Consider the following 16,494-nt stretch of genomic DNA (forward strand, 5'->3'; position numbering starts at 1 on the left):
CAAGCACAGATCTCAGGGCTCATGAGTTAAATAAAATCCACTTCTCTTTACATCAACATCGAATCTCACATTTGGTCTTTAAAATATACCTCAGGGAACTGGGGTGGGAGTGAACGTAGCCTGCTGTAAAATTTTGTGCTGCTGCTGCTTTTTTTTTTTTTTTTTGATAGGGTCCCCCTCTGTTGCCCAGGCTGGAGTGCAGTGGGACAATCTCAGCTCACTGCAATCACCGCCTCGTGATCCGCCCACCTCTGCTTCCCAGTAGCTGGGACCACAGGTGGGCACCACCATGCCCAGCTAATTTGTTTTTGTATTTTTTTTGTAGAGATGAGGTTTCACCATGTTGCCCAGACTGGACTCAAGCGATCCACCTGCCTCAGCCTCCCAAAGTGCTGGGATTACAGGTGTGAGCCTCTGCACCTAGCCTGTGCTTCATTTTGAAAAGACATAGGGACTTCCTTTTTTCCTCCACCATTCAGCCACACTGGTTTCGTTATAAATAAAAAACTTCCCCCATCTTCGCGTAAAACTGCTGGAAGGAAGGAACATGCAGGAAGCCCTGGTACATTCAGCCTGAGGCTCTGCAGTCATTCCAGGAAGGGAACACCCTGGTTTGGAAAGCTCAGAGATCTCTGTACACTTTTCCCCACAGGCAGGACCATGGTTCCGGCAGAAAGAACTTGGACTAACTGGTATTTGCAGAGCCAGGACCCTTATCCTTTCCAGCTGAGCTACTGTGTGGGCCTCATAATCCAGGAATCCCAGCTGTTCTGTTGCACATGCCCTTGTCATAGCTCACTGAGGTTAATTTTCCAAATGACTAAGTGAGTCACAGAGAAGAAATAAATACAATTACCTCAGTGGACTAGAAAGCTCATACAAGGCACTGGCAGGGCTTTCCCAGCTAGTGCAGAGGATTAGTACAGCAGCCAAAGTGAAGCTATGCCTAACTCCCCAGCATAAGGATGTCACTGTTTCTTATGGCAGCCTTCCCTCTGCAGAGACAGCGTAAACAAAAGTGAGCGTAAACAGCTGTCAGCAGCCAGGCCAGGCTGTGTTGCATGCCCTAGACAACGATGTGTGACAGGTGAGTTGGGGGAGCTGGGGTGGAGGGGCAAAGGGAATATCCCACATGGTGCCCAAGCACAGGGCTGCCCTTACCCTCTTAAGAGGCGAAGTTCTGGCAGGGCCAAGAGGCAGTGCACAGGCAAGGCCCCGTTGTCTAGAGAGTGACAGACTGTGTCAGGCTCTGCATGCTCACCTTGCTGGCATACTGCTCTAGGGCCACCACTGTGTCTGCACTGAAGCCCTCATCATCCTCTGCTGCCAGGTCCTCCAAGCCCACCTCTGTCTGTACGGCCAGGATGGTGCTCTCCGATGGCACAGCCACAGGGTGATGAATGTAGGCAGTGGAGCCATCTTCCAGCTGGACGGCTTCCAGGGTGCTGGGGTCATAGCCTTCTGCAGGGAACACGCGGTTAGCCCTGATGCCACACAAGGGGAAGAGATACAGCTGGGACCCTACCTTTAAGTTAATGAGAGATACATATACCAAGGAGGGTTTCAGCATCCAATTTCTCATGGTCCTTCACTTTGTGATCCACTCTTGCTGTTCCTCCTCCTGGGGCTGTCTCACCTAAGGACGAGGTCTCCTATGGTACACTAAATGGGAACTCACAAGCTCCTTGAGGACCTGACAGGGGCCCATGATCATCTTGGCTTAGATGACCACAAGAGCCTCCTGACCAGTCACTCCTCACCCCCTCTAGGTCCCTCCAGGCAGCACAACATCCAGAGGGATCTTTGCAGGACACAGTTGTGACCATGTCACTTAACTGCCTAAAGAGTTTAAATGCTTCCCACTGGTCTCATGATAAAGACCAAAATCCTCACCCTGACACTCAAACCCAGAGTGCGCCAGCGCTGTCTTTCTCTCTCCAGTTTCCTCCTGCTCATTCTGCCTTTGCTCCCAGGGCTCTTGCTCCTAGCAGTTCCTGGAATGTGCTGTTCTTTCTTCCCCCAGCTCTAGGCCTGCACATGCTATTCCTTCTGCCTGAAGTACTGAACCCTCCCTGCCATCCCTTTTCCCCCGGCTAAGTCTACCTCATTCTATACTTCTCAGCTCAAGCATCACTTCCTCAGAGAAGCCCTCCCTGAGCCTGATCTCTCTTTGTATGATCAGTTCATCACTGATGGCTTGTTTCACTTCTATTTCCCCCTCTAGACTCTAGGAGAGCAGGGACTATGTCTGACTTTGTTCTCTCTTGTATACTCTACACCTAACACAATGCCAGGCATGCAACAGTCACTCAAGAAACTACCTGCAGAAGGAATAAATTGTTATTCTTCAGCACCTTAGGAGCTTCATTCTTAAATACTAGTTTTTTATCCTCGTCTTGGATGATATCCTCAGGTCCTATTTAAAGCCCTAAGACTTTGTGGCTGTGCTGGAGCCAAGGCCACCATCAAAGTCCATGTGACTGATCCCCAAGGCTCACCTCCCGGTGGCAGACATAGCTGCTCCTGTGGTCTGCACCAGGGAAGGTGGGCAAGGCTGCTAATCCAGGTGAGCATGTGTGTACCGTGGAGATGACAGCTCCCATGTCTACACCCCAGTTGTGTGCCACCCCATCCTCCTGTCCGGCCTCCCATCCTTTCCCCAGTTGTGATGATGGTGACCCTACCTTTGGGTGTGCGGTGTATGTAAGCCATGCTGCCATCTTCCAGCTGCACAGGTTGACCATCCTCAAAGGAGAGAGATTCTGTAACGGGAGCAATGCCTGCTTTTCCCTGGGGCTCAGTGTCATGGAGGGGTCCCTTGGTGGGGGCTGTCAGGCTTCCCTCCACAAGGCATGGTGTGTTGGGGTGCCCTCACCTTTCTGTACCGTCACCTGGTGAATGTATGCAGTGGTCCCATCCTCGAGCTGGATCACCTGCCCTTCAAGAAGCTTTTCTCCTGTTAGGGTGAAATGGAGAGAAATGGGCCAGGACCAGAAGAGGGCTAATAAACACCTGCCTGTTTTTAGCTGAGATTTATTTGAGTCTCTAGGCATGAGGCTGCAGGTCTAAGCATGGGTAACATCTTCCTTGTTCCCTTGCTCCATCTCCCTAGGCCTGGGCCTTGAGACACTAAGGGTGAAGACACTTGCCTTGCCAGAACCCATCATCTCCCAACAGATTCCCTTCCAGTTACTGACAGGAGGAGTAACTTCATTTATTATTCTATCCATGCCCAGCCAAGTGGAAACTTCCAACCTAATAGTAAGTTGCTGAGACTTGAACTAATGGCCCTTAAACCTGGATGGGCCCCAATGGGTCAAAATTCAGATATACCTCAAACTAACAAAATCAAAACATATCCCCTCATCCCTCACTATGACAGTGTGCTAAGACCAGGAGTCCCTGTGAAGGCAGGCTACATCACTTAATGGTTAAAAACAATAGACTCTGGAACCGGGCCAGGCCTCCTGAGTTTGAATTCCAGCTCTACCTCTTAACAGCTGTGTGCTCTTGGACAGCCTATTTAACTAACCTCGTGCCTCAGTTTCCTTTTCGTAAAATGGGGATTGAAAACTGTGTCTTTCTTATAGGGTTTCTGTTAGGGTTAAATGAGTTAATGTATATAAAAGACTGGGAATTCCGAGTGCCAGGTATATATATATGGTCAGCCCTCAATAAATTCTAGCTTTTATTATAAGCCCAATATGCATTTTAGAAGAGATGGAAAGTAAAGCAATAGAGAACTATGTGAGTACAACTATTATGCTATTATGTGTCCATGTAGGTCTTATTCTACTGCCACTGTTGAGTAATGGTTCCTTCATTGATCTCTGATATTTTCATTTCAATTTTCTAGTAAAAAATTAGATCACCTAAGGCAACACAACAAGCAGCATAAAAATGAACAAGACTCCAGACTTCGAAGATATTACTCTTCTTTTACCTAACTGGAAAGCACTTCTAATAAGGCTCTTTAAATTAGAACTAGACGACCCTTCCTTGTGTCCAATGAGTCTGAGAGAGGGGGAAGGAAGAGGAGAAATGAGAAAGGAAAGAAAGAGAGATTGAAGAGGTAATGATGGTCAGATTTGGTGGCTTATGCCTATAATCCGAGCACTTTGGGAGGCCAAGGTGGGTGGATCGCTTGAGCTCAGGAGTTTGAGACCAGCCTGAGCTATGTGACAAAACCCTGTCTCTACAAAAAACACAAAAATTAGCTGGGTGTAGTGGTGCATGCCTGTGGTCCCAGTTACTCAGGAGGCTGAGGTGCGAGGATTGCTTGAGCCCAGGAGGCAGAGGTTGCAGGGAGCCATGATTGTGCCACTGCAGTCCAGCCTGGGTGAGAGAGTAAGACCCTGTCTCAAAAAAATAAAAAATAAATTAAAAAAAGGCTGGGCATGGTGGCTTACATCTGTAATCCTAGCACTCTGGGAGGCCGAGGCGAGCAGATCACCTGAGGTCAGGAGTTCGAGACCAGCCTAGCCAACATGGTGAAATCCTGTCTCTACTAAAAATACAAAAAAATTAACTGGGTGCAGTGGCGGTGCCTGTCATCCCAGCTACTCAGGAGGCTGAGGCAGGAGAATCACTTGAACCCAGGAGGCAGAGGTTGCGGTGAGCTGAGATTGTACCACCGTACTCCAGCCTGGGTGACAGAGTGAGGTCCTGTCTCAAAAAGAAAAAAAAAAAAAAAAAGTTAGGCTGGGTGTGGTGGCTCACGTCTATAATCCCAGCACTTTGGGAGGCTGAGGCAGGCGGATAACCTGAGGTCAGGAGTTCAAGACCAGCCTAGCCAAAATGATGAAACCGTGTCTCTACTAAAAATACAAAAAAATTAACCAGGCATGGTGGCACACACCTGTAGTACCAGGTACTTGGGAGGCTGAGGCAGGAGAATCGCTTGAACCTGGGAGGTGGAGGTTGCAGTGAGCCGAGATGGTGACACTGCACTCCAGGCTGGGCGACAGAGTAAGTAAGACTCTGTCTCAAAATAAAAAAACAAAAAACAAAAAGAAAGAAAGAAAAAAGAAAAAAAAAGTTAATGACAAGTGATTTGTCCTTTCCTTAGAAGACTGAGGTTTAGGAAACTGAGCACTCAGGTGGGAAAGACAGTTACTTCCAGTCCAAGTCTCTGCTGACATCTATCCTTTAGAGGAATACCCAAACTTGTTCCCAAACTGAGTCTTCTTGGGGTCAGTAACTAACAGTCCTACAACTAACCAAAGGCAGGTAAGGTGGAGATAAAGGTAAGAAATAGGAAAGGCAGCTGAGATGGGGGGAAGAGGAACCCATTTTCTTCCCTCCCACCCACAGAGCAGTAGGCTACCCTCATTTTAACAATTTATCTGTCCTGGCAAGGGCATCAGTACTTGGGGTTCTGAAAGCATTGGCAAGCTACTGCCAGCAGAGTGGGTACTACTTCAAGGTAGAAAACAAAATGTTGAGAAGAGTTGTCTGAAGAAAAAACTTAGCCTACTATTTCCTCAAACAACTAGAGACTACAATGGAGAGAGACAGTGGGGAGAACAGCTGACTGACAAGGGCCTCGTATCCCATTACAGAGGTGACCATATGCCCCAGTTTGCCTGGAACCATCCCAGTGCATTTATTAATAGCACACTCTTCCACTTTTAAAATGCTGTATTTGAATAATACATTTTATATTCATCCTAATTAAAGATAAGTCTCATACAATTTTAGGGTTTCCGGCAGAGAGAGACAAATGTGCCTCAGTCAAAAGCTTCAGAGGAGCTCACCAGTCAGAGAAGCCTTTCAGGAAAGTGTGGTTCTGGTCTCTGAAGGACAGCTCTACCCTGAGCAGAGGGAAAATCTGTTGTGAGTGAGTGAGTGCGCATGTGTGTAAGTGCACATTGCAACACCACAGAGTGGGCACAGAACAGCCAGGAAGACTGACACAATAAAGAAATACATAAGACAGACAGATATAGGAAAGAGTGGCTCTCTCAGGTCAGCTGTGGTCACTTCCTTTTTATTCATTCATTTGACCATTAATTCTCAGTGGAAGACTGAGGCATAGGAACTAACTGGGTCCAAGGAGTAAACACAACCCTAGCTAGAGTTCTAAGTTCTTCCATCCCACGGAGACTGCACTGGAGGGGCAAGACCTGGAGTGGGAAGTCTGCAAACAGAGAGTTTCAGGCTTCAAAAGTATTCTAGAGAAGTTGCATTCTCAAGAAGATGAAGCCAGCAAGAACCCACATGTCACAGACAGCTCTTGACAAGAAACCTTTCCAGAAGGGACCCCCACAGACTGTCATATGGAAAGAGCTTACTGATGAGATTAAGGGGCCTCCTTAGTCATCACCAGGAAACAGACAACTTAAAATGAAATCAATAAACAACTTATCTGTAAACACAGGAGCGGAAATATATTCTGATAGTGTGTTGAAATGGAGGGCAATGTTGCAATGACAATGCTTTATGAGGACAGTGACAATCAAGGAGTCCAGAAAACGTAAAATGAAGAGTAGGAACAAGGCAGTATTTGCCCAGTGCTGTCCAAGGAAGACATGAATGCTATCTGGCTGCCTGAGAACACTGGCAAGAAAGGAAGAGTGCCCCTGGCCTGCAGGCCTTGCCCTAAACACTTTATTCTGACTCCACACCTACCTTGATTTTAAGTACCTTGAGAGTGGGGGTAGGATTGCCAGATAAAATACAGGATGCCCAGGTAAATCTGAATTTCAAATAATACATTTTGTTTTTAGAACTTAGTATTATTATTTTAGTATTTTATAGTATTTAACACTCCCTACTTTTTTTGAGATGGGGTCTTGCTGTTGTCTAGGCTGACCTCAAACTTCTGGCCTCAAGAGATCCTCCCATCTGAACCTCCCAAATAACTGAGACTACAGGTGCATGCCACCAAGCCCAGCTTAATCCCATGTTTACATATGTCTATCCCTTATATGAGGTATATGTATGTCCCTCGTATGTAGTATACATATGTCCCTACAACATTTGGGACATACGTATCCTACAAGAGTATTCATTGTTATGTCCAATTCAGATTTAACTATGTGCCCTATATTTTAAATTCTGGCATCCCCTAGTAGGGATTAGGGCATGAGATCTCTGCTTGGGTGTTCCTCTCTGAATCTGGAAGAGTATCTTTTTAAAAAAAATTTTTTTAGAGATGGGATCTTGCTGTGTCACCCAGGCTGGTGTGCAGTGGTGCAATGATAGTTCACTGAATCCTCAAACTCCTGGGTTTCAGTGATCCTTCTGCCTCAGTCTCCTGAATAGCTGAGACTAAAGGTGCATGCCACTGCACCCAGATTATTATTTTTATTATTTTTTTAGAGACAGAGTCTTGCTATGTTGCCCAGGCTGGTCTCCAACTCCTGGCCTCCAGTGATCCTTTCATCTCAGCCTCCTAAGTGCTGGGATTATAGGCATGAGCCACTATGCCTGGCTTAGAAGAGTATCTTGTACATGGTAGATGCTTAGTAGTTTGAATGTTTGAATATACTTGAATTAAGATGATAAACTGCTTCTAGAAAGCACTAAAAAACTGTGACAGGGGATATGAAAAGCAGGGAGTCATAACTAACACTGTGTTCATTCCAGAAATATTTATGAACTACTCAATACATATTAGGAATTCTGTCTTTGAGAGGTACTGGTTCCTATGACTGGGATTGTCTGACTTGTAGCATTTTATTTTAGAGTTCCCTTTTCATCACGCACCACAGGAGATTCTAATGCAGAGCAAGTTGTGCTCGTGGGCAAGGGTAAGCAGGCGGGAGGGCAAGGTGATGGTGGGACTCTTAGAAATGGACACTCCTTTCCAGAGGCTGAGGGACAGGGCAGGATCCTGAGGTCTCCAGAAATACTCACCTTTGACAGCTTGCTGGACGTAGGCTGTTGTCCCATCACTAAGGGTCACCGTCTGCAGCCCCAAGCTCTCCATGGCAAACTGCTGCTCGTGCACTCAGACATGAAGTTGGCTTCTGGCCAGCACCAAGAGCCACAGCCGAGGTCAGAGATTTCCTTCTGGGTCACAAATCTAAGAAAATGAACAGTACCACATTATGAGTTAATCAGCTTTCTCCTACTGCAAAGATACTCAGGGAAGGAGTTACATGAGGCCAGCCAGCCAAGAAGAAAAAAGATGAATTCTTCAAAGTAGTGAACTATATTGGTTTTTATGAAAAGGGCTCAAAATATACATTATCTAAGAATTCTAAAAGTTGAGCGTAGAAGAGAAGCATGCCAATCAAACTGGTCATAAAGTAAGAAATCACTGATCAAAATTCATTTCTAAACTTTCTCCCCTTAGGAAGGAGCCCTGCTGAAGGCAGGCAGTCAACCCCACTGCTGATGGTTCTCTCTGCCTACTCCAACATCTCTCCTGTGCTCGGAGCCATCTATCCACTGGCCTTCCTCAGGGAACATCCCACATGTACCACACATGGAATAAGTCCCTAACAGAACTCACAATGTGTCCCAACCTTCCAGAACTATTTTACTTCCAGTATCCCCTATCCCAGGGATGGTATTGCCTTCCACCCAGAATTGGCAGGGGATCATGCTTGAGTCCCCCTTTTCCCTCAAAAGTCCAGATACTTATTTCAGGCAAGTATTACCTTTCACCTCCTGACTACTATAAGGAGTCTTCTAACTTATGTCCTCAGATAAACTTTTGTCTGTTTCCAATTCATTTCCTTTTCTTTCCTTTTTTAGAGACAAAGTATCACTCTGCCACCCAGATTGGAGTGTAGTGGCTCCATCACAGTTCACTGTAACCTCGAACTCCTGGGCTCAAGTGATCCTCCTGCCTCAGCCTCTTCCAACTATGTTCTAACATTCATGTTTATGCTGTCAGGGTGAATTTTTTTAAAAAGCTCTCTTCCTACCATCTTGGAGCCTGTAGAGGCCTGCTGAGAACAGGACTTCTAAAAGGCAAATATGAGCAGGGTGTAGTGGCTCATGCCTGCAATCCCAGTGCTTTGGGAGGCTGAGGCAGGAGGATTAATTGAGGCTAGGAGTTCAAGACCAATGTGGGCAACACAGCAAGACACTGTCTCTACAAAAGAAAAAAAAAATTAGCCAGGTGTAGTGGCACATGCCTGCAGTCCTAGCTACACCAGAGGCTGAGGTGGGAGGATTGCCTGACCCCAGGAGTTTGAAGTTGCAGTGAGCTATGATTGTACCACTGAATTCCAGCCTGGGTGACAAAGAGAGACCCTGTCTCAAAAATAACAGTAATAATAAGATAAATACAATACATTTGGAAGGCTGTAGTCCAAGGCCATTTTCTGCTAGCTGTAAGTCGGGCCTCCAGAATGAAAGGGAGGACACAGTTCTTATTAAAATTGAAGGTATTGGCTGGGTGCGGTGGCTCACGCCTATAATCCCAGCACTTTGGGAGGCTGAGGACGGTGGATCACAAGGTCAGGAGATCGAGACCATCCTGGCTAACGTGGTGAAACCCTGTCTCTACTAAAAATACAAAAAAATTAGCCGGGCATGGTGGCGGGTGCCTGTAGTCCCAGCTACTCGGGAGGCTGAGGCAGGGGAATGGCGTGAACCCGGGAGACGGAGCTTGCAGTGAGCCGAGATGGCACCACTGCACTCCATTCTGGGTGACAGAGCCAGACTTTGTCTCTGAAAAAAAAAAAAAAAAGAAAATTGAAGGTATTTATGCTCGAAATGAAACTGAATTCTATTTAGGCAAAAGATGTACTTACATGTACAAAGCAAAGAACACCACACTGACTGCTGGCAGCAAACTGAAGAAAACCAGCATAATCTGGGGAAAGGTAAACTCAGCCCTGTGGAAACAGTGGCATGGTTTGTGCTAAATTCCCAAGCAATCTTGCTAAGGCTATTGAACACAGAATCTGTGTGATGCTGTGCCCCTCAAGGACTTAAACTAATGAAAAGTAAATAAATAAAAGTGGGTTTGTAAGAAAAAAAAAGAGTATAAATCTAAACATACCACTTCCTTGACTAAAACCCTTCTATAGTTTCCTACAGCTCTTAGAGTCCACCTTGCAGACAAGGCTGGGTCCTGTTATAAACTCCCACAGCCTAGGTACCACCTTTTTCTAGCACTCACACCTCTGGGCCTAACCTACTTCAGTACTTATCACTATCTGTTTCATGTCTGTTGCCTTCACAAGGCTTTGGGCTCTAGTCTGGTTTCTGCGTCACAGTGGTTTCTGCAGCACCTCACACTGTGGGCTCTCCACAAATCCTGTGAGTCCACAAACCCTGGGTCCCTCATGTGCAAGGTGGGAAGCACTGAAGCTTCCTGCTGGCAGGACATCCTCTGTACCCACTGTGGTATGGAGCCTGCTCTAGCTGGGACCCCAACACTTGTGAAACCTGCAGGAAGCCCACGGCCTCTAAACTCAGTGCAGTCGTGAAGACTCTCTGACACCCATTCTCAAAATTCTCCTGGACTTGGAATCTGGATTGCCTACTGGATTCTCATGACTTACCAACTGATATCCTCAACTGGTACTACCCAAACCGTTTTCGTGTCAGGTGACCGAGAGAGACAGATATTTGTACATTGCATTGCAGATGCTGCTGCTTAAAGTCAGAAGTTCACATTGCAGATGTCACTGCTTGAAGCCAGAAGCGACCAACTGGGGCTTTCACAGCCCTGAGGGTTGAGCGGATCAGTATCTTGGCAAAACTATAGACCATCTGGGAGTTCAAGACCAGCCTGATCAACACGGAGAAACCCCATCTCTACTAAAAATACAAAATTAGCCGGGCGTGGTGGCACATGCCTGTAATCCCAGCTACTTGGGAGGCTGAGGCAGGAGAATCGCTTGAACCCGGGAGGCGGAGGTTGCGGTGAGCTAAGATCGTGTCATTGCACTCCCGCCTGGGCAACAACAGCGAAACTCCGTTTCAAAAAAAAAAAAAAGAAAAAAGAAAAACAAAAAACTGGCTGGGCGCGGTGTAATCCCAGCACTTTGAGAGGTTGAGGCGGGCGGATTACGAGGTCAGGAGATCCAGACCATCCCGGCTAACAGGGTGAAATTCTGTCTCTACTAAAAATACAAAAAATTAGCCAGGCATGGTGGAGGGCGCCTGTAGTCTCAGCTACTCGGGAGTCTAAGGCAGGAGAATGGCATAAACTCGGGAGGCGGAGCTTGCAGTGAGTCGAGATTGCGCCACTGCACTCCAGCCTGGGCAACAGAGTGAGACTCCATCTCAAAACAAACAAACAAACAAACAAAAAACCCCAAAAAACCTATAGACCATCTGCTACACGCTGATTGGCATGCTCTACCCCGGGCTTGGCATCTCAACTAGAATTATTCATTCATTCTGTCCATAAACATTTACTAAATAGGCTAAGGTCCGAGGGCAGCAATACTACTATTATATAGTGAACACTACTATAGAGTTAATCACGTGCTAGGAATGTCACACACATTAACTCATTTAATTCTAACAACCCTATAATCAAATGCTATGATTATCCTCATTTAAAAGTTCCCTCATTGAGGGAACTGGAGGCCCAAGACCAAGTTAAGTAACTTGCTCAAGGTTACACAGCTAACTAGTAAAGGAGGATTTGACCCTAGGCCATTTAATCCAAAGTGTGACCTTAATTACTATGCTGCCAAGCACAGAGGTGAAGCTGGGGGGGTTATGAACCTTGAAGCTACTCCAAAATACTTTTTTGGTGTGTGAGCTTTTGCATTTTCCAAGAGAGAGGGAAGTCCAAGGCTGTCATCAGGATCTGACAGGGATTAATAATGAAGAATCACTGGTCAAGGTGGGGATTCTGACATCTGACATCTCTGGTCTATTAGCATCCTTGCCCAGAGCCCTGATAACCTCCACATGGTCCCTATCTCGAAAGAGCTCTGCTCCTGGCCTCTCTTGGTCTGGTCTATCACCTTCAAATTTCACTCTCTTCATCAGGTAGATTCTTTGGGTAACCTGTTTTAGTGTAACTGCACTGTGTCAGAAGACACATAAGAGAAACCAGGTCTAAAAACAAAGCAGGCCGGGTACGGTGGCTCATGCCTGTAATCCCAGCACTTCGGGAGGCCGAGGCAGGCAGATCACTTGAGATCGGGAGTTCGAGACCAGCCTGACCAACATGGTGAAACCCTGCCTCTGCTAAAAAAAAAAATACAAAAATTAGCCAGGTGTGGTGGTACATGCCTAGCTACTTGGGAGGCTGAGGCAGGAGAATTGCTTGGACCTGGGAGGCAGAGGTTGCAGTGAGCCGAAATTGCATCACTGCACTCTAGCATGGGCAACAACAGCAAAACTCTGTCTCAAAAAAAAGAAAAAAAGCAAACAACAACAACAACAACAACATAAACAAATAAATAAAAATAAAAGCAAAGCAGATATAGGTTGAAAAAGGATTGCAAAATACCTTTACATTCCCTGGGCCCTGTGGCTCCTGCAGCTCACCTTTGTCAAATACTCACATGGTTTAATTGAGCACAACCGTACTCCACTGAGACTTTCTAAGGAAAATCAGTGGTGTGGTTAAGAGCACAGGCTCTGAAGTCAGAGGTCTGGGTTTTAATCCAGACTGAACTTCTCAGAAGCTGTGTAGCCTTGGGCAGGTAAATGAACCTCTCTGAGCCTCAGATATCACTTATAAAAAAATGGGGATAATAGTGGCATTTGCTTCATAGCCTGCTGTAAGGGATTAAATGAGGCCACATATGCCTGTACTCTAGAAATACCAGCTATAAGGAGGAGGGGAAGAGGAACCTAAAGGGAAATGCTTTTGAAGCAATATGGATTCCTAAAACAGCTAGGACTAGCGGCAACCACCCTGGACTAGAAGTCTACAGAATTGGCTTCTAATCTCAATTCTATCTCTATGTTTGCCTCCTTATCTGTAAAATGAAATGCTGGCCCAAATTACCCTAAGATCCTTTCTACTGCTCATGCTAATCTTTATTTTTATCACATATAAATGTGATTAATACATACCAGACACTTTTTAAAGCACCTTACCTATATTAACTCTTAAACTTAAAAATAACTGATGAGGAAGTAGGTATATTATAGCCATTTTACAGATGAGGCAACTGAGGTTTAGAGGTATAGTACTTTGTCCAAGCTTCCAACGCTACTATGTGTTGAAACCAGGTTTTAAAGTCAGGCTGGCTGCCCCAGAGCCCATACTTCTCAATGTCTGGCACACTTCTTCCTTCTGCTAATCCACTGTGACCGGCACACTGTCAGCACTCAAAACACTTGAATACGGGTTAACTTCCATCTCACCCACTGTAACTTAAACCCAGTCCTTCTTGGCCTACCCGCAATGGAAAGAGGAAAGAGCTGCTGCTAGCCACGCTTCCCAAAATAACCCCTCTTAGACTCAAAGAAAACAAATTTCCACTCCTTTTTGTGTTCTTGCATCCAGGCTAAATAACCTCAACTCATTCACATTTCCTTCCTAAGTCTCATAATACAAACCTTTAAGAGGCTACTGTTGTTCCCTGACCTTTCCGTCTCTGAAGCTGCCTTACCAAAAAGCCTGACTGCAGAGGGTGAGGAGGAAGCTTTGTGGCTGCCAGGCATCTACCAGTGCCCTGATTGCTGTTTTTCTCCCTGTACTTTCCTTCAATGGTGGTTTACTCTGAATCCTCCCGTGCTGGCACTGAACTAACAACAGTGACATGGGCAGAGCCAAAGAAAGGCTTGTTACTGCTTCAGGATGGCTATGTGTGAGTTCTGCCTGCACTTGACGGTTCAGACTCTACTCCTGCAACCCTCCGAGACAGGGCAGAGGGGCAGTGAGGGTGGCTGCTCTGTTTTCTCCTTGTAGGGTATAAGGTTTACTAGCTCTGCAATGACCTAAGCTGGGAATAGGTGAGAAACAGACTGGGACAGGGGAAGGTGAGAAAAGAGTGAAGACAGAAAGGAGCACTCTTGACTTTCTCAGAACTAGGAGCAAATCCAATTCTGTTGGCCACTTTTTTTTTTTTTTTGAGACGGAGTCTCGCTCTGACTCCCACACTGGAGTGCAACGGCGCCATCTCAGTTCACTGCAACCTCCGCCTCCTGGGTTCAAGTGATTCTTCTGCCTCAGCCTCCTGAGCAGCTGGGATTACAGGCGTGCGCCACCATACCCGGCTAATTTTTTTGTATTTTTAGTAGAGACAGGGTTTCACAATGTTGGTCAGGCTAGTCTCGAACTCCTGACCTCTTGATCCACCCTCCTCGGCCTCCCAAAATGTTGGGATTACAGGCGTGAGCCACTGCACCCGGCCTGCTGCACTTTTAAATAAACTTAACCCATTATTGGTCCTGATGCAGGGAAAACAACCCTTCACCTTTGCAATGTATCGATGTGTTTCTTAATGTTAAAACATAAATTGTAATTATTGAGGAGAGATAACATTTAGAAAAAACTTTTATTTATTTAGAGACAGGATCTTATTCTGTTGCCCAGGTTGGCGTGTAGTGATCATAGCTCCTGTAAACTCAACCTCCTGGCCTCAAGCGATCCTCCTGCCTTGGCCTCCTGAGTGGCTGGGACTACAGGTGTGTGCACTACTCCCAACTTTTTAGATACTTTGGATATTTAGGTCTCTCCATGAATCAAGATGTGCTTAAACTGCCTCCCCAAAGGAGAAAAATAAGGGATGTGAAAGATAGGAAACTAAAGAGTAGTCATGGTTTTTGTGTTTCTCCACTTTATCACAGTTGAGACCTACTGTGCTCCACACATGAGCTGGGCTGTGTGGACTACAGGCACCTGTTCGCTATTCTATCGTCTTCTGCCAACCAGAACTCTGGACAGTTGGAACAAGCTTTCTGTACTCTGCCTCAGCCAGCCCAGTAGGCAACTGTATTTAGAAGTCAAAAAAAGAGAACAAAAACATTTGCCTGAAAAGAATGTTCAATTTTGATTAGAAAAATAATTATGACTTAATCTTCACTCAGAAACTTCTTCATTTGTAAACACAGAAAACTTCACATGAGGACAAAGACACATTAGTTTGGGGATGAAGGCTGATGAAGATGAGTGGCAAACAAATTAGAACCAGATTTGGAAAACTTGCAGTAAAATGATTCAATGTTCACTACAGAAAAATACTTCACTACACGCAGAAAAACCTAGTGAACAGACCTGGTTCTGTGGGTTTCTAAACACTGATGAGAAAACAGGAAATTAGTAACAGAAACTTGCATTAACATAACACAAGTTTAACACAGCTAAACACATCTTTGCATAAATCATATTGATTAAAAAAATTTTTTTTCTTTTTAAAAAAAGAAGCGCCATTTAAAAGAAATCCCAGCACTTTGGGAGGCTGAGGTGGGAGGATCCCTTGAGCCCAGGAGTTTGAGACCAGCCTGGGCAACATAGTGAGACCCCCATTTATTTTTTTGAGACGGAGTCTCCCGGGTTTAAGCAATTCTCCAGCCTCAGCCTCCTGAGTAGTAGTACAGGCAAGAGCCACCAAGCCCATCTAATATTTGTATTTTTAGTAGAGATGGGGGTTTCACCATGTTAGTTAGGCTGATCTTGAACTCCTGACCTCATGATCTGCCTGCCTCGGCCTCCCAAAGTGCTGGAATTATAGGTGTGAGCCACTGTGCCTGGCCCTGACTTGGGCTTTAAAAATCAACGTCTGGCCAGGCACGGTGGCTCACACCTGTAATCCCAGCATGTTGGGAGGCCGAGGCAGGCAGATCATTAGCGGTCAGGAGTTCAAGACTAGCCTGGCCAACATGGCGAAACCCCGTCTCTACTAAAAATACAAAAATTAGCCAGGTGTGGTGGTGCACACCTGCAATCCCAGCTACTCAGGAGGTTGAGGCAAGATAATCGCTTTAATCCAGGAGACGGAGGTGGCAGTGAGCTGAGATCGCACCACAGCACTCCAGAGTGCACTGGGCAACAGAGTGAGACTCCTAGCCTACTGCAGCCTTGATCTCCTGAGCTCAAACGATCCTCCCACCTCAGCCTCCCGAGTAGGTGGAACTACAGGTGTGTGTCACCATGCCCGGCTAATTTTTTTTTTTTTTAATTTTTAAATTTTTGTAGAGACGAGGTCTTATTATGTTGCCCTGGCTAGTCTCAATCTCCCAGGATCAAGTGATCCTCCCACCTTAGCCTCAACAAAGTGCGGGAATTATAGGCATGGGCCACTGTGCCTGGCTGTATTCTTCAAACTGGGATGTGCCATGTTTCGTCTGTCTTGCGGAATAGTGTCACAGTGGGATCCCATGATTCAGTATCCTATGTTGATCTTCAGGGAATCTGCTATATATATATTTATCATTTATTTATTTATTTATTTATTTATTTATTTTTTTGAGACGGAGTCTCATTCTGTTGCCCAGGCTGGAGTGCAGTGGCGCAATCTCAGCTCACTGCAACCTCCACCTCCAGGGTTCAAGAGATTCTCCTACCTCAGCCTCCCAGGTAGCTGAGACTACAGACAGGAGCCATCACACCCGGGAAATTTTTTGTATTTTTAGTAGAGACGGGGTTTTGCCATATTGGCTAGGCTG

General features: G+C 45.9%; 1 protein-coding gene across 16 annotated transcripts in view; it reads right to left on the reverse strand.

Moving 5' to 3' along the window:
- Positions 1–16,494, reverse strand: part of ZNF76 (zinc finger protein 76) — a 36,008-nt gene that overhangs the window by 6,820 nt on the left and 12,694 nt on the right. For 8 of the 16 annotated variants that reach the window (XR_013416478.1, XM_015136195.3, XM_078000202.1 and 5 more), the window contains exons 2-5: positions 7,861–8,029; positions 2,876–2,956; positions 2,685–2,762; positions 1,262–1,461 (exon numbers count right to left, since the gene is read on the reverse strand). Coding sequence is in view for 15 of the 16 variants with exons in the window: in XM_015136195.3 (XP_014991681.1) it covers positions 1,262–1,461; positions 2,685–2,762; positions 2,876–2,956; positions 7,861–7,933 (432 nt within the window). In the remaining variant the exon portion in view is untranslated. Of the gene's footprint in view, positions 1–1,261; positions 1,462–1,552; positions 1,637–2,684; positions 2,763–2,869; positions 2,957–7,860; positions 8,030–16,494 lie in introns of all 16 variants that reach the window. The other 8 variants (XM_078000200.1, XM_078000195.1, XM_015136193.3 and 5 more) reach the window with 3 other exon arrangements.

Source organism: Macaca mulatta, chromosome 4, assembly GCF_049350105.2.
Source record: "Macaca mulatta isolate MMU2019108-1 chromosome 4, T2T-MMU8v2.0, whole genome shotgun sequence".
Lineage (NCBI taxonomy): Eukaryota > Metazoa > Chordata > Mammalia > Primates > Cercopithecidae > Macaca > Macaca mulatta.